The sequence below is a fragment of the Aphelocoma coerulescens genome, chromosome 12 (genome assembly GCF_041296385.1).
Source record: "Aphelocoma coerulescens isolate FSJ_1873_10779 chromosome 12, UR_Acoe_1.0, whole genome shotgun sequence".
Classification (NCBI taxonomy): domain Eukaryota; kingdom Metazoa; phylum Chordata; class Aves; order Passeriformes; family Corvidae; genus Aphelocoma; species Aphelocoma coerulescens.
In genome coordinates this window covers 21,102,947-21,127,057 of record NC_091026.1, presented here as the reverse complement: position 1 = coordinate 21,127,057, position 24,111 = coordinate 21,102,947, and the positions used below count along the sequence as shown (strand labels likewise).

General features: G+C 44.1%; 1 protein-coding gene across 2 annotated transcripts in view; it reads left to right on the top strand.

Moving 5' to 3' along the window:
- Positions 1–23,149, top strand: part of RAD18 (RAD18 E3 ubiquitin protein ligase) — a 31,455-nt gene extending 8,306 nt beyond the window's left edge. Inside the window, exons 5-13 of one of the 2 annotated variants that reach the window (XM_069027710.1) lie at positions 1,206–1,555; positions 3,463–3,562; positions 5,893–6,077; positions 7,188–7,264; positions 7,943–8,003; positions 10,376–10,513; positions 13,622–13,778; positions 20,745–20,807; positions 22,362–23,149. In XM_069027710.1, the coding sequence (XP_068883811.1) occupies positions 1,206–1,555; positions 3,463–3,562; positions 5,893–6,077; positions 7,188–7,264; positions 7,943–8,003; positions 10,376–10,513; positions 13,622–13,778; positions 20,745–20,807; positions 22,362–22,461 (1,231 nt within the window). In that variant the 3' untranslated portion in view covers positions 22,462–23,149. Of the gene's footprint in view, positions 1–1,205; positions 1,556–3,462; positions 3,563–5,892; positions 6,078–7,187; positions 7,265–7,942; positions 8,004–10,375; positions 10,514–13,621; positions 13,779–20,744; positions 20,808–22,358 lie in introns of both variants that reach the window. The other variant, XM_069027709.1, reaches the window with a different exon arrangement.
- The last annotated feature ends 962 nt before the right edge of the window (positions 23,150–24,111 follow it).

The window sequence follows — 24,111 nt, the reverse complement described above, 5'->3', positions numbered from 1 at the left end:
GGGCTGAGGCATGGAACCATGAGATGTCATCACCCAGCTGCTCATGAGCCCAGAATACCATATTCTGGGAGAAGCCAGCACGGGGCTGCTCCTTCCTCTTTTGCCTGCAGTACTAGCATTTTCTGTATTTTCCCACCCAAAAAAGTGGGTGTTGGCAAACAAGTTTTCAAGTTCTTGTGCTGGTGTTGTTTCCCTTAATTCTGTGCCAAGATCAGATCCCTTCAGAAAGTCTGTTCCTATGTCTCTATTTTTTAATATGAGGAAAAGCTCCCTAGGATTATTTTAGATCAATGATGTAATTAAAGCAACATTTGTTATCAAATTATTGTTAGGATGGAGTTTTGTACTGTTTTTCCAGTTTCTTTCTGTTTTAGACCAGGTCATATTTTATTGAGCCAGCTGCTACTACCGAATGTGAATCGGAGTCTGTTCAGTTTTCTCTCTTCTGGCTCCCTTTGTACAAAAACAACACCCTTCATGTGAAGCGAGCTTGGTTCTCCTTGGATAATCTGTCCTCTTGGGCCTTGGGGCTTCAGGAGAGAGCTGTAACACTCTATGGTAGTGCACATTCTGTAGGGACATTGCTCACAGTCCTCTTCTTTTAAAGGAACAGGAATCCAAATTATTTCAGCTGTTATTAAGTGTTCTCCAGTTAAAATCTTTGCAAGTTGAGGATCTGCAGCTGTGCTGCTTTCTCTAGGCTTTGTCACCTCAGCTGCAGTGAACTGTGTCACAGCAGTGTGTAAAGCCATGGAATTTGATTACAGAGCATGTGCTGGCTGAGCCATGGAGTGTGGCAGTGCCTGCTGCAGAGGCCTTGCTCCAGGAGCCTCTGTAACAGCTGGGTGATGTGTTTTGAGGTGCTTTGGCCTGAAAAGGGTCTCCTGTCAGCTTCAAGTAAGGGGGAAAACTCCTTGATTTCTACTGCATTCCAGGTGATGTTTGAGAGGCATGTCACTGTGTCTGCAAAATGCAATTTACTTAGTTTGGAATCAGGAAGATGGTGCTTAGGTTCTGCAGAGCATGGGAGGCTTGGCTGGCTTCTGCTCTAGGTTCCTGAGGGCTGGGCAATCCCTGGGTGCTGCATGTGAGCAGGGGGGAGAGGGAGAAAGGAATCGGTGAAAAGCTCCATCTGTTTTCATTCTGCTTTCTCCAAGAAAAAATACTGTCCAGTGTGCTAACTGTTTTCTTCTGGGTGCTTCTAGGCAGCAGCTGTTCCAGTTAGTGTTGGATGCTCCCCTAATTCCATCCACTCCGGCCTGCAGCCAGCCCCCAGCTGCCACGAGCCACAGGAGTCCTGTTCCTCAGCCAGATTCAAAAGAGGTGCTAGGGATTGACAGCTTCTTAAGAAAGGACAAAGTCTGCACCTCCACAAAGGCAGGTGGCCTGGCATGGACTGATCAGAAGAGTTTCAAAACTGAGGAACACCATGTCTTTTACAGCACTTCTGCAGAGGTTTGTGGTAAAGACAGCAAAGTGGGATCACAGGAGATTCCTGGGTGCACCAAAAGTCATGAAAAGCCTTCTACATCTGTGGTAAAAGGAGACAAGAAAGGTGAGGTGTTTAATTGCTGGTTATATCCTGCTCTCTCCCCCATGTGTGGGTGACTGTACACATTAGAGGACCCTCAGTCCGTGGCACTCACCCCATTTCTCCACGTGGTTCTGATCCCTGTTGGCACGTTCAGCTCCTTCCCCTTTAACTGGCCCAGGCTCCCTTCACATCGCTGCTTGTGTGGGACAGCTCTGCTCCAAGCGTGTTCTTCAGGAGGAAGCTTGAGCTGCTGCCAGGGAATGGAATGGAATTCAGCGCTTACGGATTCCTTTGCTTTGAGTAACAACACTAAAAAACAATAGTTGTGCAACAGACTTAGTAAAAATGAAGTAATTCCTCCTTCCCCCTAATGACTAGACAGACACATTCATTCTGCTCTTGCATCCTTGAGTAACCAGATGCAGGTTATTTTATAGCATGTTTGTTATTTGAGGGGTGAGCCTGAACTCAAAATGAGCATGGCAGCAGTTCTGTTAATATTTCTGTTCACACACTCTCCAGAAGATTCATCTGCTCTATTCTTTTGTAATTCCGGAGAGTTAAGGTGAATTTATTTTGAAGCATGATGATACCAGTTTATACGAATCAACCACAATAAAATGGCAGAATCCTCTTAGTTCTGACATGCTGGCAGCCATCCTACTGACCCAGCCAAAAGCCTAAATTAAAATAAAGCACCATGTAGGAGTACAGCCCTGGATCTTATTAGTTCAAATTTATCTGTTCTTTTGTTTCATGATTTATTTGTCTGGAACTCTGAAGTTCATATGTATTCATTAGCTGGGTGAATCCTGCTTAGAGAGGTACCACAGCCAGGAAAGGAGCCGTGGGAAACCTGTCATGGTTTTATGCATCAGACCTGCTTGTGTTGGTAATTTGAAACTCACATGAAATTTTACTGCTCGTTTATTTTTGAGCAATTGAAACTTTGACCTGCTTGCCTGCAGTGAGGGGTTTTAGTGTTATTTGTTCCTAGTCTAAGAACTCAAATGTAACTTCCAATTCAGTCACAGACAGCTCAGGACTAGTGTGTTTTGTTACTATCCCAACCATTTGGGGTGTTTTAACCTTTGGAATATGATGTGGTGGGAGTTGGGAATTGTGGAGCAGAGAACTCGCTCAATCCCCGCAACACCTCAGTGTTTTTCAGAGGTTGTTTTTTGTTTTGTTGTTTAAATCAAAGCTGGCTTCCTCAAGCTGACACAGGGGGATACAGACTCTCATCCTGTTCATTCAAAATTAGCCTTTTGTTTGTGACATAATCTGGCTGCTAAAGAGGAATATGTTAAATCTGTCTTTACAGATAATGCTTATAGGTGCTTCTTGAAAATATGATACAAAAATAATTGAGCTGTGTGTATCCGTGCCTGTGATGTTCGTGAGCCTCAGGCCAAGCACAGAATCCAGTTACCTGTGCTCAGAAGTGAGTGGGAGCATGGCTGGATTGTGGAGTTCCTGTGAGGCTGTTACCTTGTGCATTGACAGTCCTGGGAGGGCCATACATTGGGAACACAATGTTAACATGAATAAAGCTTCTGCTCTAGCGTTTTCTCCTTTGTTTAGGAGTAAAAAACTGCAAAAGTGAAAGCATTACCAGGGAAATCTGCTGCTGTTTCTGTTAGCCCCGAGGTTACTGTGTAGTGTGTGTTAGTCTAGATTTTATTAGATATACTATTCCCTCTGACTGCAGGCAAGATGAGAGCCAGTCTGATATCACATAGAGAGGGAATTCATTGCTCTGGAAAGAGCTAAGAAGGAAGATTCTGGACAGACATGTGAGATCTTGTAAAACAAGAAATCTAGAGTTCTGGATTTTCATTTTCAATCAACAATTAGTTTCTCAGATGAAAACATTTGCTCTTTGCTGTTATAGCCACACTAGAAAATTCCTTCTCCCTTGCTTTCAGTGGAATGTCCTGTTTGTGAGGTTGCTATCCTAGAGCAATATATAAACAAACATCTGGATAGCTGCTTGACCAGAGGGGAGAAGAAGGACAGCCTCCGAAGGTAAGGAACAGCTGTGAGAACTTCCAAATGCACGTGGCTGGTTTGTGCACTGCTGAACTAAGAACTGTTTGTTGCTGGGGTGTAATAGTGGTGCTTTGTGTTTGTTTCTGGCTTCCCTGCTGTGTAGAGCACTCTGAAATCACAGTGGGGATTGTCCCCTCTTGAGAAAGTCTGTGGATTGCCAGCACAATTGCTCTTTGGCTTTTAGTGGCAAGAAAACATTGGCCAATGCTTTAACAAATTCAGCACAGGGAGGAGAACTTTGACTGTGCATTGTTCCTGTCACCTTTCTGCTCCCTGGCATTAAAATTCCCTTCAGATAACACTGGTTCCCATTTTTCATTTGGTGAATGAATTGCTTGCCTTGGTTCAGGTGTGCCAAGAGACATTTTCTTCAATAGCTGTCAAGTTAAAGAATAAAAATTGCACCTTGCTCTCCCTGCTGTGGGGTTGTTGAAGTTTCCTGAAGATCTCGATTTCCATAAGATTAATGCATTCCTTTGGCTTTGTGCCCCTGCCCCAGCATTGGTCACGGTCGCCACATTCACATCAGAAGTGGAGCTTCAGTTTGTTTTACTTACAGCAGAAATTTAGACTGTTGTTATTTCTGACTGATCAGACTGAAGAACTGGGAGGATTTGTACTGCAATGCTTATTTTTCCAATTCCCCTGAACCTTGAATTAGAAAGTAATTTTATGTTAAAGCTCTTGTTTTGCCCAGTCACGTTTAGTGTGCAGTCCGTAAGCTAAAGGACTTTCAGGATGAAAAAATAGTAAATGAGTATTGAAATCTGATGTTACACTTAATTTCAGTTTGGAGTGTTTTAGTGCTTTCTCTGTTCTTAATAAATAGAAATATAAGCCAGATCTGTCCTTGGTGTCACGCCCATGTCCTTAACAGGGTTTTAAATTCTGTTTATTTAATCTCTAGACTGCTTAGGCCTTCAGCAGGTGTCACACCAGACACTGCCCCTTGGGCACTGGCGGTTTTGGGTGGGTGCTGGCCCTTGGCAGTGTCTGGTTTGTGGCAGTGGTGTGTGGTTCCAGTAGCAGCACATCCCTAGTTCTTCTCTGAGGAGTGTGAGCTCTATTTATTCTCAAACCAGGAGCACCATGGCTGTGTTAACAGCTGAGCAGTTTCAGCAGAACTGCTAATTTAGACCCCCAAGGCTCCACAGGGTAATTCCAACAGGTAAGTGTGTTTCCAGAGAACACTGTGTTTCTCAAGCGTGGGAAAACCCAACCAATGTTGGATTTAAACCTGTTGTAAGCTGTTTTCCTGTGGCTGGCTGCTGGAAAGCTGTTGGCACACTTTAGCTCATGCTTCTGGGGAACTGGAATACACACCAAGCTTCTGTAGGGCTTTCCAAAGATTTAATTACTCTGTGAAATTTTTTGTATTTCCCAAAGAATCTGAAAAAAGTTTCCCTGAACAGTGTATTGTGGTAATCCATCTTCTTTTTACCAGCCATGCTACAGGGCTGGATGAGAGTAAATGAATTAATGACAGTTTTTGCATAAGACTTTCTTTTTTAACCTTGAAATTTTCAACATGATAAGTCAAAAGTGCTGAATAGTTTTCAAATCTTTTGTTTTCACAGTGGAAAGCTGTTAACTGCTTTCTAATCCAGAGTAGTGCAGCTGAGCTTTATTTTGCTGCAGAAAGAAAAATGTCTAAGTAAGTGCTGTTCCTCTGTGAATGATTGCAGTTGCAGAAGATGAGTGAGGCAGTAGATGGGTTTTGGCCCCTTTGTTTTTCCTAGTTTGAGAGTATCTCACCAGGAGGTGTAGGGAAGCCTGAGCTAATTTGACAGGAGGAAATGTTCTGCTAATTTTAGGTGACAAAAGTGGTACTAGGACTTGAATTCTCTCTGTCAGTTTCCTGTAATTAAGATGTTTTCCCCAGCTGTGCCAGGAATGTTGAGTTTTTCTGACAGACAGCAGTGGAAAGCAGCAAATTTTGGCTTTAGATGCTATTTCTCTGAGAGCACTGTTACTTATCTTTAATGTCTCTCTCTGTTAGCTGGGAACTAATGTCTCCCTTCTGCTAGCTGGGAACTGCTGCCTTCAGGTACATGACTATTTTTCTCAAAGACATTTTCCCAGAAAGCTGAAAAATCTCCTAATTCAAGTTTTGGCTTGATGTTTTAATGCTTTTGATATTTCTCCACCTGAATCAAGTCAGACATGAGCAGTACTGGGGTGGAAAACCCAAGTTTCTTTCATGTGTATGTTACTCTGAGTGGGTGAAGTACCCTTAAGTAATTGTAAATACTTTGATTTTAATAGAGTATTAATTAAATAAAGTCTCTTCTGTTTTCCCTTGGCAGTTCTGCTCACAAAAGGAAGCTGATGTCCAAAGTTGTTTATAACCTGCTGTCGGATCGAGATCTGAGGAAGAAGCTCAAGGAACATGGTCTGTCTACCTCTGGGACCCGCCAGCAGCTCATTAAGAGACACCAGGAGTTTGTGCACATGTACAATGCTCAGTGTGATTCCCTAAATCCCAAATCAGGTAAGTGAGAGAGTGCAGGGAAGTTGCTGCCATCACAAACCATCAGTCTGCATTTCCCCTTCTGTCACCTCTTGGGGTGGGAGTAACGCTGGTTTGAGAACTGAATCTGGAGGAATTTATCTTGTGTAAATCAAGATCAATGCAGAATACTTCTTTAACCTGCTGGGGGTACTCAGGGTGAGTCTGCACTCAGTGCTGGTGATGAAGTGGCACTGAGTCTCTGCCTCATTCATCCAGGGTGAAGGACGAGTTCCTGGATGTGTGGCATGTCCTTCAGCTGCTCTCCCCTAAATAATGCAAAACTCTTCCTTTGTTCAAAACCTGTGCACAAAGGGTGAATCATTAAACTCACACTTAAGATGCAGACGTGCATTTTGGGTGGTAGCAGGGAGCCTGAGGTCACTATGTAGCACGAATAGCTGAGCTTCTGAGGAAGCACAGGTGCCAAATTCCTGGCGTGTGCTTAAACCAGTTTGGAACAGGTTTTATTCTTTCACAGCTTAATAAGCTTTTGTTCTGACTGCTTCACTGTCTGGTGAAAGTGTTTGTTTTAATAACTGCCCACAGCTACCTGGCAGTGCAATGGAGATGATGAAATGCAGGAACAGATTTGTAAAAGTAAATGTCAGAGTAAACTGTGCAGGGTTCTGCATAGCCGTGGCTCTAGTTAAATGTTAAGAAACAGTTATGTTGTTTCTAGGCTTTGGATGTGTCTGAAGTTGATTGTTGAAGTAGGTTGTAATTCCTCTGTAGGCTGTGGGCTTTGGCCTTCAGCTTGCACATGGTTCTGTTGCCCTGGAAGCTGGTTTGGGGACAAAGTAAGATAAACAGTAGATGCAACTATTGTGTCCTCCACTGAAACATCCAGTATGAAATGGAAGGTCTCTCTGAATGATGTGCCTGGGTGCCACAAGCACCGTTGTGTGCAGGAGGGAGGTTCAGTACGATTTGGAAAGATGGCACGTTTGCTTGGCATTGGAGCCTGAGCTTTCCCTCTTGGAGGGCTAATGCTGTTGTGTTTTAAATTCATGGTAATTTCAGTCTGTGCTGTTACAGCTTTCTATTACCCAGCTCCTGCTTCAGCAATCCCTTTCTTGTATTTCCAAACAGTTGCAGAGGTTGTTAAAGAGCTGGAAAAGAATGAGAAGATTCGGGTTCAGCTTGAGTGTAATAAACCTGGTGAAAATGTAAGTGACTGATCTTGGTTCTCACAGCGGGGTGGCCAGCAGAAACTGCAGAGTGGGCACTGAAAGTGCCTGCCCATTGCTTTATTGTGGGAACTCCTAGGTTGCATATTAGAATTCAGGTATAGCATCCTGTAATGAACCTGATTTTTCTCCCACCACGCATTTGTGTCCTTGGTGCACTGCTGAGCTTTATGCCCAAATCGTTAAAGTAGGAGCAATTTTTGACCGCAAAAAAATTCTTGAGTAATGTTCCCTTGGCCATACTGGAGGATTTTGACCCTTCATGGCAGTGTGGGTAATATTTTCCTTCCTAGAATTCTCTAGGATTTAGTTAGCAAATTCCATGTTCTGTATCGGCAATAGCGCCTGTTCTTTTCCCATGACATTTGATACTTTGGTGACTTTTGAAGCCTGTTTGTTGCACAGTGGTAGGAAATATTTTATGGCCCACATGTACAGGGTGTTACATGGGCTGGCTTGGTCCTGGTGACTCCGTGGAAGCAGGGCAGGACACTGTGCATATGTTCTGTAAATGTGAATTAATGTGATGAGGTGCTGAAAGCTGGCGGGGGGGGAACACCAGATAGTTGCTTCTTCCAGTTGTAAGTCTCTAATTTCAAAGTCTGCAGCTTTATCATCTTTTTATTTACATTAAAAACACTTGTGTGATTTCTGTAGAGCTTGACCTTCACAAAGGACCAGACAGAGGAAGAAATAGATGAGATCCATGCTGAATATCGTAAGTAATGTGCAAATTTCGCCTCATTTTGCTTTTAAATTCATGTTATCCATAGAACTAAAATAGATGCAGTGATTGCCTCCAAAGGCATCTCTATTTATGCACTTTGTTCTTTCTTAACATCCTCCCATGTTTGCTGGACGTGAAAGCAGCAGAGCAGGGTGTTGGTGTCTCCTGCCAGGCTGTGGGATGTGCAGGTGTGTGGTGTCACTGGGAACCCTCTGCAGCAGAACTGCTGAAAGGCCTTCCTGAGCCCCAGCCAGGGGATTGGCCTTCCCGCTCCTGGATTTATTTTCTTGGTCTGTTGTACACATTTAGAACAAAAATACATTCAATACTGTCTTAATTTGTCAAAGACAGGTATTTTGTTGAGTTTAGGTTGCTAAAAGGGTATGGCTACAAAACTGATTTACTCACTTGGAGATCTTGATAGTCTCAAGCAGCTTAACTGAAAACTCAAAAGCCTAAAAAGATAGGGAAAAGGGGAAGATAGAAAATTATTTTAATGGGAACATACGGTTTTAAAATTAATAAAAAATACTGACCAAAGAGGTAAATAGTAACTGGTGTCAGGTAATTATTTCCTCATAAACAATAAGGAAGCAATCATAAGCATGAAAAAAGAATTAGTATGTTAAAATTCAAGAACAGTTTGAGGTTAAAGAACTCTTGTCAAATGCCATTATTTCACTGTACTACAGATGGACTTTAAAAAGCTTTATTACACAACGAAGTGTTTTTTTTCCCCTTCTATTTTACAGCATTTGGACCCCAGACCCTAATTTCCAGCTGAATGAATGCATTCTGGTGTAAATTCTGAATAAAAACCTCCCATATGTACTTTTGTTCTGCTTTTCCATATGAAAAAACACACTGGGGGCTGTGAGCAGCTTTGGGGAAAGGCAGGACAAACTGTCTGGGAGAAAACACTTTTTTTTTCTGCTTCTTTGCACTTTCCCAGGCGCTTGGCAAATTGCACATTGCACTGTTGGCATTCTTTTGCTGTTTATGAAATAGCAATTAGTATTTGGCTTGATGAACCTGAGGATGGGAGCTGGCTGACATGTGCTGGCTGGGAGCTCTGCCTGGCAATCACAGCCGCTGTCACTTCCTTCTGCTCCGCAGGACTCCGGGACACCCTTGGCCCACTCTGCTTTTTTCATGGTCTCTATTTAAAGAGTTAAAAAATCTACAGGAAAGGAAATACAGCTGTGAAAATGAATTTATTCAGTTGCCTTTTCTGCTTATAAATCTTTTAATTTACAGTGTTCTTTGAAGGTCTGCTGCTGCTGTCTTGTGTTCTAAATATTTGCTGTTCTGTCTGGGGCTGCTTTACGTTGTGGTGCTGCAGTTGATGGGATGTGCCTGGGGTGTCATTTCAGCACCACAGTGATCTACAGTGTAGCTGAACAGTGCTTGTGTGCCAGGACATTTCTTTTCAGAAAAGCTTTGTAGTTCTGCCATGAGCCAGAACAACAAAAGATAGCAATGCTGGAAAAACTGAAGCGCCAAAGGAATTCCGTAATGAGAGTGCAGCGACTCAGACACGACATCTGAGACAGAACTTGCTTTTTATTAACAGAATTTTTGGCCTTATGTGGTGTTTTCAGCTACTCAGGGAAAGGGAGTCAGTGTCAAATCTGTTTCCTTCTGTAGGGCAGAACTTGGTGTTATTGTAGAATACTCAAAGAATCTCTTCACTGAAAGGGTGTGGTCAGTCATTGGAATGGGCTCCTCAGGGAGGTGACACAGTACTTGACAGTCCTTTCTAGGAAATTCCTGCTGATGTCCACCCTGAGCCTCCCCTGGCCCAGCCTGAGGCCGTTTCATCCTGTCCCTGTTCCCTGGGAGCAGAGCCCGACCCCCCCCCTCGGTTGCCCCCTCCTGTCAGTGGGTTCCCTCCCTGCCTGGCCAGGGTTAGGTGATCCACAGCATCCTGCTGAGGACGCTGGGTATTTTCCCAGCCTCTGAGTAAAGCATTTGAAGTATCGAGGTTAAATAATTCCATTGCTTTGGCTGAGCACCAGAGGATTGCCTAAAATGTACCAAGTGATTGAAAGTGCAGAGAGTATTTGCATTATTAACTTACCTAAAGGGTCCGAATCCCAACAGTGTAATGGGCATGACACAGAGCATGAAGTGTTCATCTGTGCCAGTGCTCTGGACTGTGGGTAGCTCTATAAAAGCACAGACACAGATTTGGATGGTTAATAGAATGTGGAACATATCACAGTGCTGGGTTGGTTTTCATCTGCTGTAACAAAAGCATTTTTAATTCAGTGTTTTGTGTCCATTTTTGTTCACGTCCTTTCAGTGTTTGTGCTATACCTTAGTCCTGTGGGTGTGGTCACCGATGCTCTGTTACCTTTCAGGAAACAAACACAGAAGTGAATTCAAGTTCTTGGTGGATCAAGTAAATAAACGGTGGAAGAAAAGAGGTGAGAGCAAAGCAGAAAGTGCAAAACAAAACAAAGAGGAAGTTGCTGTCAAAGAGCTGCCAGCAGGCACAGGTCAGTGACATTCAGTATTGTCCCCTCTTGGACCACACTAAGACCACTCTTCTAGAACCTTTAAGGGGAAAAAAACCCAACCAGCATAAAGATCAAACAGACCCTAAAATGATTGACTGCTGTTGATTTTAGTATGGAACATAAGCATGACCTGTAATAAATATATTAGTTTGATTTCTGTGTGTTGTGTCTGGATGTGGTTTATCTGGGGCACATCCCAGTTGGTTGAAAAGGGGTTTCAGGTTCTGGTTCAGGTTTGCTGGAGGTGCTGAGGGTGGCCATGTGACCACTCTGGAATGAAGGTGAAGATGGGTGCTGCTTGCTGCCTTTCAGCCTTCCAGGATCATTACTGTGAGAGGGGTTGGTAATTGGGAGCTACAAAAGTATTTGTGGGGATTGGATTCAGGAATTATTTGTCCTGAGACTGAAGCAATAAAATCCTTGGGCTTGTTTTAGGCTGTTCACACAGGATGTTGCCTCTCTCTGATTTGCTGTGTTTTGTGTTTGTGTGCTTGGGCACAGTGAGAAGTGGGAATGCATGGCTGCAGTCACTCTCTTGTTAGGAGGAAGGAACAGCCTCCAGCCTGTTCGTTATCCTCCCTCCCCACAGCACCAAACATCACCCGTGTGTGCTCCCAGCGTGTTCCCTGTGGGATCCTTTGGTCTCCTTTGGTCTGTGCTTCATGGCTGCTTTGGCAGGGAACATCTTATCTTTGAATGTGGGATTTAGAAGAGCATTCCTCAGCGTAATAGAACTTGTGGATTTCTAATCTATTTAAGAGACTGAGCTTTGGCAAGAATCCCACTGGCCAAAATGGGACGTGCTGTTGTCTGTACGCTTGGGAAAACATGGCAGTGCAGTTTGCCCCAGCTCTCACAAATCCCTGTGCTCTTGAGCTGAGTTAATCTGTGGCTCTCTCTGGTGCTGGCTCTTCTGGCAGAACTCTCAAGAAAAAAAAGCAATGAAAAAAAAGTATAATAGCATGAATTTTATCCTTATTGTTTCCTGCAGACCTTGATGCAGTGCATAATCCTTTCTGTGTGAAGGATAATAGTTAAGGAATCTTAAGGACAAAAGATTTTAAGATGTTCCTCTCCTGTATAGAAGCAGAGGCAATGTGTTACTGGATAGTGGGGTCACAGCCTTAATTTCCAGCTCTGGAAGGGAGGGATGGGCTGCTGTGGATTTTGGGGTGTCTGTCTCCTATGTGAGCTGTTCTGTGTGTGCTGCCCTGCAGGCTCTGAGAAGCTGAAGTAAAACCACAGAGTTTTTCCAAAAGATAGAAAATAACTCGGATCAGGTGTATCATCCTGCACCGTGTTCAGAATGCGGCAGCACCTCGTTTGGTTCTGGCAAACCCACACAATTTCCATTACACTTTGTTCACTGAGCTTCCAACAATCCTTGGAATTTCAGTCTTGAGTTTGATGCAAAACATCTGCACTCGGATGGCTATAAACAACTGAAAAAGCAAAAAGGTGATTTACAAGGGAAGGAATAGATGCCTAAAGCCTGTTTCCTCAGGGTTCCTTGTTAACAGCAATTGCCTTTGTATTAAACTGGGAATTACAGTATGGGAAAGGAAGAAGCTGGTAATGGCCTGATGGTAACAGCTGGAAGAGCCAAGGCTTTGTCTGCATTCCTTACCCACTTCCTTTGGGTTCTCATGGAAGTGGCGGAATTGTGCAGAATTAAAACAGACCTTTGGTTTGGTTGGGGTTTTGGTGGCTTGTTCATTTATTTTAATTTCCCCCTCCATCTCTCCCATTGCCTTCTCCTATTGGTTGATGTAATTTAAGCTCACTGTTTGTGGTGACATTTTAATCATCTGTTCCTGATTTACATCATCCTCCTTTTCATCTTTCAGCTTAAAATGTCTGTTTTCCCGTCTTTATAACTTTTGCACACGTGTCTATGCTTTGCCTAAGGGGAGAGTGCTGTAAGGATTTGATAGATATTGGTGCTAAATAATTTGATTCAATAAATATTAGCTGTGCTAGGCTGCATTATTGCACAGGCCTTTGCTATTTTTACCCTGCTCATTTCAGAGTTGTGTTTCATTAGCTGGACAACTGACTCACTGGGATCTGCTGGTTGTTTTCAGCAGGCAAAAATATGCCCCTGATAATTAATTATGCCTGTTAGCAGGAGAGAAAGGGCAAGCTGAGCTGAATCCAAAGATTGTGAAGCCCCTCCATACTCTAATTAAAGTTCTGCTTGGCCATTTCTGTCCAAACCATTGCTGGAAGGGTAGAAAAGTCAGAGTGGTCCGAGCAGGAACATGGCTTGGGCCCTGAGATGGAGACAGGACACGTCTGTGACTCTCACAATCAGAGTTATCTGTGAGATGGATCTGGGGAGGGCTTCATGTCCTGAGCAATTTTCAAGTTAAGTAACTCACTTGAAAATATTTGTGGGTATGGCATAAGGGCAGTCTATCTTTTCATACCAGAATTTTAACCTATATTTGTTTTCTCTTCAGAGGGGCAGAAGGTGTCTTTTCAGAGAACCGTTCATCTTTTCATTGAACGAAACACTTGACACAATACCAGCAGAATGGTTTTCAATTTTTGTCTGTTGTATTGTCTAGAAATTATTTTTCCTATTGAAATGGAAATGTCAGTGCATTGACCTTGTCTTAGCTGCATGAGGAAGTAAATCACAACTGAAAATAAGCCTGTTGACTTGATCTGTAAAACTTAAAGCTCAAGCTGTCTGATGCAGGGGCTGAAGGGGATTAGTAGCACAAGCAGCCAACAGCACTGTCTCATTAAGTGCTTGCTAATTTCTGAAATAAAGTTCCATCTTATGACATGTGTAAAACATTGTCACCCTTTATTTCTCCCCTTGTGTTTGAAACTCAACAGTGAAACATTTCTGGTTCTCAGGGAGTTGTTGGTTGGTTTATTTTTTAAAAGATACATGAAAAGAAATTAAACCTTTGAAACTGTGAAAGTTTTGGAAAGCCAGTATGTAGGAATGAGATTTCGATATTTAAATATTTTTTACCTAATTTTTTCTTAAACATCTATCTCTAGGCTGCAGAATTATAAACAATAGTATCTTGCATTATCATTCCTTCTAATCTCTGTCTTTCCTCTTGGTAGAACCTGAGGAAGAGCATCACACAGCTGTTGTCCTTGGAAAAGCTCAGGAACTCCAATCAGAAGTTCATGATGGCCAAAGAAGTGAATCTCACTGCTTTAAGGAAATCCAGAGATCGGCCTCTCCTGAATTCTCCCTGTCATCTGGGTCAACAAGCAGGTTAGTGAGGGAGCCACTTCTGCCTGCTTTGTGCCAGATGAGAGCAAACAGGGAAAAGCTGTGCCAGTAACATGGAGCAGTGCAGGCCTCCTGCTTCACAGGCAGAGTGCTGAGCTGTGCTCACAGATTCCTTCTCCATGGTGTTCCTGGGTGTTCAGTAGCTTGAGAAAGGGAGCTAAAATACATGTAGAATTCACTTAATAGTTTGTAATGCCTTCATAAAGGATTGATAGTGTAAATGCTCCTTTTGATACAGAAGCAGGGAGTGGAATGTCTGGGGAACTGGGAATACGTTTGGTGCATCACCTTCCCATGTGCTGGAACTTTTATGCAGAGAGGTCCCAAAATTGGTACAGCCCCAGTCTTTTAAGTAGTATTGCTGTAAGGAACTGTGGCCCCAGTTTCTGGAGGAAAAGTGAAAAAGTAATTGAAAACAAATACAGAATAATTGGGTTTTGCTATGTGTCTAAAAGCAAGAGAGCTAATCTTTTGCTGTCTTGTTGATAACAGAAATGAGAGGAGAATGCAGGTCTGCATTACCAGGAATAAAAAGGTTTCCTGTGTTTTCAGAAGTGGGAGATAATCAGAGGAAGTAGCCGAAGGTCACCAGCTGAGTTAGGAGTGACATTTCATAATTTCCCACCCCTTACACCGCTAGTACCTGCCTCTTCCTCCTTGTTCTGCAGATACTAAGAGTAAAGTAGTGCTTGGCTTCATTGTTGGTTATTAACAGAGCAATCTAATTGAAATATTTTAACAGAAACAGATTTTCCTAAAGTCATTTTGGTTTACAAAGAGCTTTTAAAAGTTGTTGTGTGGGTTAAAGAGCTTTTAAAAGTCATCATGAGGGTTCCCTTTCACGGAAGGAAATGTTGAACTGTGAGTGAAAGCCTAGGGGAGGCATTGGATTGAGGAGATCAGCTGAGGGGATTAGAGAGCATCAAATAGTAAATGTCTTTGTTTTACAGGATCAAGCTTTGCTGCCTGTTTCCATTTACTTGAATGAATGGGAGCATACAGTAAATATTTGTCAGTAAACAGCAATTTGTCAGTAAATGGCTGGCAGAGCACTGGTGGAGGCAGGAAGGGTGGTTGTTGCCCTTTCAGAATATCACTGCATTTCTGTTTGGCTTCAGGCCTGCATTATAGACCAATAAAGCCCTTCCCCTCCTGTGGCCCTTCCCCTCTGTGCTATCTCTGTCTTTCTGCCTGAACTGGTACTGTAAAATTGATAAAGGCAGCAAATCAGTTATTTGTTGTTCATTGTGTAACAAGCTGTTAAGATTATTACTGGACTAGTTTTATCTCAGTTTCTCAGAATGTAAATGATGACAACAGTTTTTTCTTCCCTGTGACCAGGGAATTGTTCTCCTGCTCGTTTCTTGGTCATTCCCAGTGTTCTGGACTCATGCAGAGCTCACACATTGTCATACCCAATGTTGGAGTGTCTCATTTCCAGGTGTGCGGTGTTCCAGCAGATTCCCCAGCTCTGTGGGACACACTGACCTGCAGAGGTTAGGTAACCCTCTGGTCTGACTGCCCAGGGCAGGGGCAGCTGGAGAGGCCCAGGGAGCCTGGGGACATTGCAGCCTGCAGCTTCTCCTCGTTTGCATCCAACCCCAGCGTCTGGACTGGACAGAGATGAGAACAGCAGCAGTAATGCAGGGAAAGCTCAGCTGAAGTGACAGATGCTGCCTGGGGATGATGGAAAGTCCCTCTCTTCTGAGCACAGTGTTCCTCATGCCAACCTGTACCTTGCTAAAGAGCACTTCAGAGTGTTTTCCTGTGTTTTCTGGGAAAGAAACAAAGGTTACAGGGATCTCCCCCTCTCCAAATGCTGAGGTAGAGGGACACTTCAGTAAGTGTCAAATGTGCTCTTTGTCTTGACTGTGCTCCTGGTAGCTGCTCTGAAGGGGCAGGAGAGCTGCTGGGCTCAGTACAGTGCCCAGGTCCTGGTTTGGCCCTTGGAGGCCTGTTGGGTCCTGCCATGCCCATGGACCAGCTTTGGACTGTGCAGTTCCATCCAGGACTGCAGCTCGTCCTCCCAGCATGCTGCTCCCACAGGTCTCTGTATCCAAAAGGGCCCTGAATTATGGCAGCATTGGCAGGGGCTCTAACAAGCAGGTGTAGTCATTTAAACTGCTTGAAAGAAAGATGTATTTTGTCACTGTGTGGTTACCATGGGGCTGGTATTTTGTTAATTGTAGTGAAACAGATCCAGTACAAATCAAACAAGAATGATTTAGATGTTATGGTTTTAGTAGTATTGTGGTACTGTATCAAGTAATGGTTTTCTGAGGCTTGTGTTTTTCTGATAACGAGAGGGTATCCTTTGCCAAGAGTAAACGTTTTTCACATTGAAATGTCAAAACTGGAAATATAGTTGGAATTCCCAATCTGCATACTGTGTTCCTGTGAGGGCACTTCTAAAGGGAGGGCTGTTTTGATGAATTAAAACAAAGGATGTTTAGTACCATATAGAATATAACAGAACAATCTGTGAGTCAGAGTTGAGATGTTTGTTCTGCTAAAAGATGCTGCAAAGAAATCAGTGATTCTTCTTCATAAGGTTTTTTTTCATAAGGTTCATAATCAATTTTCTCCTTCATAAGGTTTGTCCCTTTTCAGTCTCATATTAGTACTTGCTAGCGGAGTAGTTGGTCAAGATTATAAATTCATTCATTTTGCACTAATCACTGATGAACTGATATTATTCAAAGGTTGATGTTAAACTGAGAAAATGAGAATTTTACTCCTGCTGGAGAAAAGATCCAGGCCAGGTGTGGAGGATGTAGCAGCGCCCCAAACATGCTTGTGCTCTACAGAGATTGATGATCCCACCAGGAGAGCAAACTGTGTGTTACAGATAAGCACCAAAACACAGCCATGGCTTTGAAAGGGTAATTTTTCAAAGCTCTGAAGTCACAGTTGCACAAAGCTTCCCCAGGACTGCTGTGCTCCGTGAGAATAGTCCTGTAGTATTCTTTGACTGTCTGGGACTGAAGCCAAATTTTACGCAACGACTTAAACAATAGGAAAATTAGAAAAGAAATTAGGAGGAACAGTGATAAGCCAGTTAATGAGCTATGTAATAAAGAAAATATTCCATTATAAGTATTCTATATAAAGGGGATAATATGCAGTTTTCTAAGCAAATTTTTTTTCTTAAAACTGTGTTAGATGCGAATGTCGGTTCCTGATGACTACAGTGAGACTCGAACAGCAGACAAAATACAGCATGGGCCTTGTCTGAGATGCTGAAACACAGTCAGAAGTTTGAAATCCTGGTGGGAAAGTGCTATATCCACAGCCTGTATAAATCCCTATGCTGTTGGAATACCTGGCGTGGCTGCAGTGTCTGCCAGGAGGGGTTCATGCCCAAGGAAGGGGCCTCATTTGCAATATGTGGGGCTTTCTGGTAGCGAGTTTAGGAGCCACTGATCAGGATCCAAGATCTGCATTTAGCAGGTCACTTATCCTTGGATTTCTGTGCTTTACCGAATATGGGCTTGAGTTCATCAGCAGAAGAAGAGGTAGAAATAGGAGTGCACTGGATGGCAACAATCCTCTGAACTCTGCCTGGCTGACATGGGTTTGGCTAAGCTGGCAGGGCAGAGTGCTTGGAAATGCTGTGTGAGCTCTTCCTGGGCAGTTGCCTCAGTCTGAGTTTGAAGGCAGCGTTGTCCTGTGCCTTGGCCATCGCTGTCAGATGAGAGAAGTGTATGAAAATGTGTTGATCAGTGCAATAATTGCCTTTTTTAGTTCTTCAGGGCTTTTTTACTTAATAAATCTTGCACTGATTTGGCTCAGAGATGATGTATATCACAGTCTTAGACAGGAGTGTTTGATCTGTGAGTTTTGGCCTCAAATACAGGTTCATTGTGAAAGGATGATGATATTCTTCTGCTATGCTGTTGATTCATACTTTTCTTCCCAAAACTCTGAGCTGTAATAAATGGCAGGAGCTGTGAGGATTGGTGGCAAGAGTCCTGGGGACCTTGTGTCAGGTAGGGACAGCTGGTGGCCTCAGATGTGCGTTGTGGCAGCTCTTACATACACCCTGTGTCCAGGAAGATGTTGGTCCCTGGTCAGGAGCAGTGGGGTCTGGACATCTCCAAGCTCTGAAAACAGGAGTCATGGTAGGGAGTGCTCTTGGTGCTTCAGCCACCACATCCCACTGCTGCCAGACTCCTGAGGGAAGCAGTTCAGATAGGTGCAGCAGATCTTTCCCTTTTCCCAAGGCACAGCCTCAAAGGTGTGTACTTGGGCTGCAGAGGAGGCTGTGGAAAACTAAGGAAGCCTGGGAAGAGTCAAGGAAAAAACAGCAAGACGCTGGAACCTGTGTAAGGTTTAGTGCAGACAGGACCCCTCCATGGGGGCCTGGGCAAAGCCAAGGCTGGCAGGCCTGTGCAGAGACAGGAGGATGAAGCCATGGACACGTGGTCTGAAGAGGAGGTTCTGCAAAGCCAGGGAAGATGTTGTGTTGCACAGCTCACCTTGGATGTAACGTGGTGCTTGGGGTGCTCCAGCAGTGAGCTCCTCCTGTTCGTTACAGGTGGGACAAAGTGCAAGCAGGATTGCAAGAGGGAGAAAACAGTTGTTTTCCCTCACTCCTGGTGACTGGGCATTCACCTCCAAATGACATTGGTAAAACGAGATGGGCTGGAGCTCATTTCTTGTGCCAGCATTGAGGGAAAGCATGCTCAGAGCATGTGCCAGAGCCTGGTGCACAACACACGGCGGGATGGACGGATGGGAGGACGCTGGCTGCTCATGCAAGGCCAAGAAGGAACTTAGTCTGCCTTAAAATAAACCAATTCAAAGAGCCATTTGCTCCTCTCAGTTTTAGAACAAGACATGTCATTCACACTTACATCAGCTTTTTTCTCTCTGTTTTAGGGTGGTGTGTTTATGTTAAATGAAAAAAGGGGGGGGTGGAAGTCAAACCCAACCGATGGTCAAGAAAGGAAGAGTTGACTCTTGGTAGAGTGACTAAGGGATCAGGGAAAGCAATCCTGCAGGAATATGGAGTTGAGGAATTGCCTGAGTCACTGGAGCTGCATTTTTCCCAATGTGGAGCCATGAATAAGTGCAGGATCACCCTGCCACAGGATGCTGGCTGCATCTTGAGCAGTTCAGGTGAAGAACTTTAATCATTTTGCTGTAAAAACTGACTCATCTGGAAATGATCTGTAAAATTGTGGGAGAGATTAGTGACCTTTAGTTAAGAAAAGGACAGAAAACCTGTTGTGGGAATTTGTCTTGAATTTGGAGTCTGACTGAAGTCTAAAGAGGTGTTTTGCTGTGCCTGGATGCAATGTAGGTAGATACCTCTGGGGCATTGAAAAGGCAGAAAACACTGGAGAAATGAACAAAACAATTCTAAATTCTGTGATCTCTTTGATCTTTTTCTTTATAGAAAAAAACCTTCAGAATGAGGCAGCTGTTCCTCTTATTTAATTCATAATCTTCAGTTTAAGCGCTAATCATTTGATGCTAAGAAGAGGGAGGAGTTTTCTTCAGGGAAAGCAAAAGTTAATTTAAAATACTAATTCAGTTGGTGGTCAAAATTGCTTTTGTTTAGTTGACTTTTTTTTGATAATTGTTTTTCAGCTGTGGCATACTTAAGGATTTTTTTTTTAAGTTTTTGAACGTTTGTCCCCTGGCATGTGTCAGCTCCACTCTAGCCTTGCTCAGGCTTTTAACCCAAAGCGATGTCTGGGAGAGCCAGGATGCAGAGAGCTGCTTCAGTGAGGGGCTGGTGTGGAGCAGTGGGGTGTTGGAAGAGATCCTGAGACACAGGGCTTTTATCTCCAGCTGGAAGTTCAGAACCCTGGTTTGTAGAGCTACTGCAGCTCCTCAGTCTCTCACTGCAATTAGGGCGTAGGAGTTAATTGGGTTCTCTGGGGACCAATGCCTGTGGCATCAAGGGCCCATTCACAGCTCTGTGTGTAGGCCAAAGGTGGAACTTGCTGCAGGACGTTTTGTACTCGGTTTTAAAAAAGTTTGGTAGGCATAGACCATGGATTCCACATGTGAGTTCTGAATGCGCATTATTGGCTTGAGCGTTAGCCAGATTTTTTCAGTTTTATTGTTTTGTGGTGACAAACACGGCGGGTGATAAATGCTGCTGTTTTCAAGGCAGGGAAATACATCATGTTCAGGCCTCAAACCTGTTCTTTTTCTATTTTAGGGGACTAAAAGCACACAAATAGCCCTGTGTCCTCCCCAGTTCTTTTTTTTTAATGTAACTGGAACATTAGAATAGGGTTTGGAAATATGAGGATCACTCATTCCCTGGGCATCCAGTTTGTGCACTGAAAATGAGCTTTTGATGGACTTTTAATTCTGAGAGTAAAAACAATGTTGACCGTCAAAACTTTCCCCATCCATTTTTGGTATCTTTTTCTTTTTATCAGTATGTCTGAGTATGCATGTGTTCAAGGTTACTCTAACCTGCTGTTGTTTGCCACCCGAGTTCCTCTTGATTCTGCAGTTACTGCCACAGTAACAGCTGAGGACTCTCACTTCACAGGGGAGACAAAATGGCAAAGGGTGAAAAAAATCCTGCTGTCTTCCAGAAATTGTATGTCATGTTGATTTATTTAAGGGAGACTTTAAAAAAAGAAGGTGCACTTACCCACGAAAGCATCTTGGAGATCCTCTCCAGAGAAACTTTCTGGTGCCTGGGAATATAGAGGTGTTGTAGTTACCATCTAAGAGACATAAACATAGAAGGATCTTGTGTGTTAAATAATGGTAATGAGACCCCAGGGATACATGAAAATGAAGTGATACAGAGATAGAAGTTTCTGGACTGTGCTGTAGGTTGATGTTATTTCTCATTGCTGTTGCTACTGGAGGGGTTGGTCTCATCCACGTGTTCTGCTGCCATTGCCAAGTTGAGCCCTGCATTGCTGTAGGTGTTGCTAAAATAATTTCCATCCATTTTATTTTCCCCTTCAGCACCAATTCGGACATTCTGGCAGATGGGGAAGGGTCTGAGACGTGTTCGGCATCCTCTGACAGGTGAGTAGAATATCCAAGAACTGAAGTCCTTGGGATGGGTTTAGGTCTGTAGTTTGCAGTTGGTGGAATCCTGGAGAAGCAAATGCCTCTGGAGAGTCAGATTCTTGGAGAATCCCCACAATTCTGGGAAGCACAGTTTGGTCAGTGAATGTGGATCCTTGAAAAATGATACCTGTGTGCTCCAAGAATCCACAGGTGCCCAGCTGAGTATCATTGTTCTAAGGTGTATATATAAAGTATATATTCTAATTAAAAAAATAAAAGAGGAAACTGGTTTTTTATGGAAAATTAAATCTGATCTTCTGTTGCATTTGAAAATTCCATTGTTGACAGAGCTGTAGGTGAGGCTGACAAGTTGAACATGCTGGAATTGAGTATCTGTTCTGATTTACTTCTGTTTGAAATGAGAAGAGCACTTCCTGGTTGTTAAAAGCTTAATGTCTGCAAATCTCTGAGTCATGTTTTTGTGACCCATTGGGATTCACACAGATCTCCCTGGGTGTGGCTGAGGGGTCCCATGGAGGCAGGAGATCCGTTTCCACCGTGGTGTAGCTCTGAAACACGAGTTGTTCCTGCCAGTATCTTTAGTGTGTATCTGGTGGTAGTCAGCAGATGTGGACTTGGGCATCTCAGAGTTTTCCATTGTTATTTTCAGTTGTGAATTCCCAGTTTAAGATGAATAGTCCCTGCAGGATGAATTCAGCCTAGCAGATGGCATAAAACAGAGTGCACTTATAAGGAATGTTTAATTAGTAAAAGCTGTTGACGAATTAGCAGCATCTTTCATATCAACACTATGTGGAATTTAAATATCTCCAAGGCTGAATGATGGAAATCAGCTGCTTCATTTACATATGGCTAGTTTAAGAATTTTTTCTTTAACTCTGTGACTAAAAACACTTGTTGAGTTTTCAGTGGAAAATACTTTGTCCATAAATGAGGAGAGTGCCTGGCAAGGCTGCAAGCTCCAAGCACTGTCCTTTGGGGGTAACGTGGACCAACCTCTCATCCTGCTTCCAGGTGGCTGTGCCCCTGCAGATGGTGACTCAAACTGCCTTTTCTGATAGAGCATCCTCATGGTTTTGTCAGTGCCAGGGATTGTCCTCAGTTATGGACAAGGAATTTGGGAGGATGCTGCTGTTCCTTGGGTTCCAAACTGGTCTCTGGGGACAGAAGGAGAGGCATTGTGATGACCCTGTTCCTGCAGGCTCAGGGTCTATGGGATGATTCATGGTGCTGTCACCTTCTTCAAATGAGAAGACAGAGAAATATTTCTCTCGCCATCCTTGGAAGTGTTCAGGGTCAGGCTGGATGGGGCTTGGAGCAACCTGGGCTATAGTGGAAGGTGTCCCTGCCCATGACAGGGGGTGGAATGAGATGATTGTTAAGGTCCCTTCCAACCCAAACTGTTCCATGATTCCCCATCGCCTGTAGGACGTACGTGTGCAGCATCCGTGTACTGCTCACAGTGCTTCCATACAGCACCAGTGTGTGCTGTGTTTAGGGCACTTGCAAACCCCCTATTACCCTTCTTTTCTTTCTTTCCCCCAGCAGCAGCTCCGTGGCTCTGACAGGGAACAAGAGGAAGTTGCGTCGGCCGCGAATGCCCGAGAATGATCGAGCGATTCCCCAGGGCAAGCGGAAGAGGAGCTAGTGCTGCAGAACGCCCGAGCTCAGCGCTGGGAAACCCCTCTTGGCCTTTTCCCATTCTCAGAGTATCTGGGTACTGAGTAAAATGCTGTATTTTCACATCACTGCCATTCCAGCTGCATTAATGACCAGGCTGGTGGGTTTGCCCACAGCCCTGTGGGCCACTGACGGTTGAGGTTGGGCACAGAGTGCCGGAGCCCTGCAGGAGCCTGGCCTGGCTCCTGTGCCGTGAGTTCCCTCGCCAGTGCAGCACGCGGGTCCCTGTGTTGCCACTGTTCCTGCTTGCATCCTGTGGAAGCCTCATCTGCCCTCCTGGAAGCAGCTGCAGGACAGTGTCTTGTTTGGGGGCAGGCAGGTACTGGTGCTCCAGTTCCCTGGCACAGCCAGGGGAGGGAGGGACTGAGGAATGCAGGGAGATTCTGTCCTACACAAGTAGGCTTTTTTATACATGTCTGTGTAAATGTACTCAGTATTACATGTCATTATTTTAGTTTAAAGTCCTGAAACTGGAAAGAAGTTGGAAAGTTGTTGGACATGAAGTATTCTAGCTTTCAAACAATAGTTACATTGAAAAGTCTGATCTTCCCTAGGAGGTGGTGGAATTTTGTAATGCAATAAAGCAAGAAAGTGAAGGAAATGAAAGAAACCTGAACACCAGGGAAGGCTTTTAAAAATAAAGCTTGTAAGCAAAATATGAAAAATACTTCAGGTGCTTTTGCTGAGCCTGAAGTTTTGGTCAGACCCTGTCAGTGGGAGCTTGGCAAAGAAGGCACAAAATCTGGGTGAGATTGAGGGTGGTTGTGTCTTGACTTTGGACTGTCGCTGAGATTCAGAAATAATCCTCCTCAGGCCATGGTTCCCAGGAATATTTGTGTGTGGAACTGGCTAAATCATGGCACATATAAACTGTCATAAGTACATGAGGTGGGGAGATGCAGAGGCAAAGCAGGAATCTGTGTTGGTTTGATTGTTTTGAAAGACAGTAGTTACTGATGTCTGCTTTAGGGCTGCCTTTTTGTCACAGCAGCTCACATAAGACATTGAAATTGGTTGCAGTCAGCCAGTGAATGGTAATAATATTGTAAATTAGTATCCAAGGGCTTTCTCCAGGCACTGGCAAAGCAGCTGCTGTTGTGGCGAGGGAAGGCACTGCACTGTTGCTGGTGGGGCACTGGTGTGGCTGCAGGTGCTGACATTTCCCTTGGAAATGAGCTAAAGAGCCTCACTGCCATGGGGGCTGCGACAGTTCTGTGGTGTGGTAGAAGGGAGAGAACAGCTGGCACGTTAAATACGGGCATGAATCAAACTGCTTCACTGACAACCTGTGGAGGTTCATTTTTTTTATAAAAGGTATTGTCATCACCACTTAAAGTCCAAACTGGTGACCTTTGCCTGAGATGGAGCTGTGGGTCAGTGCTGGAGGAGGGCAGTGGCATTTGTAGAGGTGACAAATGTGAGTGGGGTGTGTGGACGTGTGACATGGTGGTCGAGGTGCTGGGGGAGGCTGCATGGAGCAGACACACTGGGCAATGTGGAAGCTTAGGAAAAAAATGTGGATTTGATGGTCTGATGCCTCATTCCTGCCTGGACAGAGTGGGTGCCTGGGCAGGATCCAGTCTCTCCTGCCAGACCCAGTGCCAGGGCCAGCTCCAGC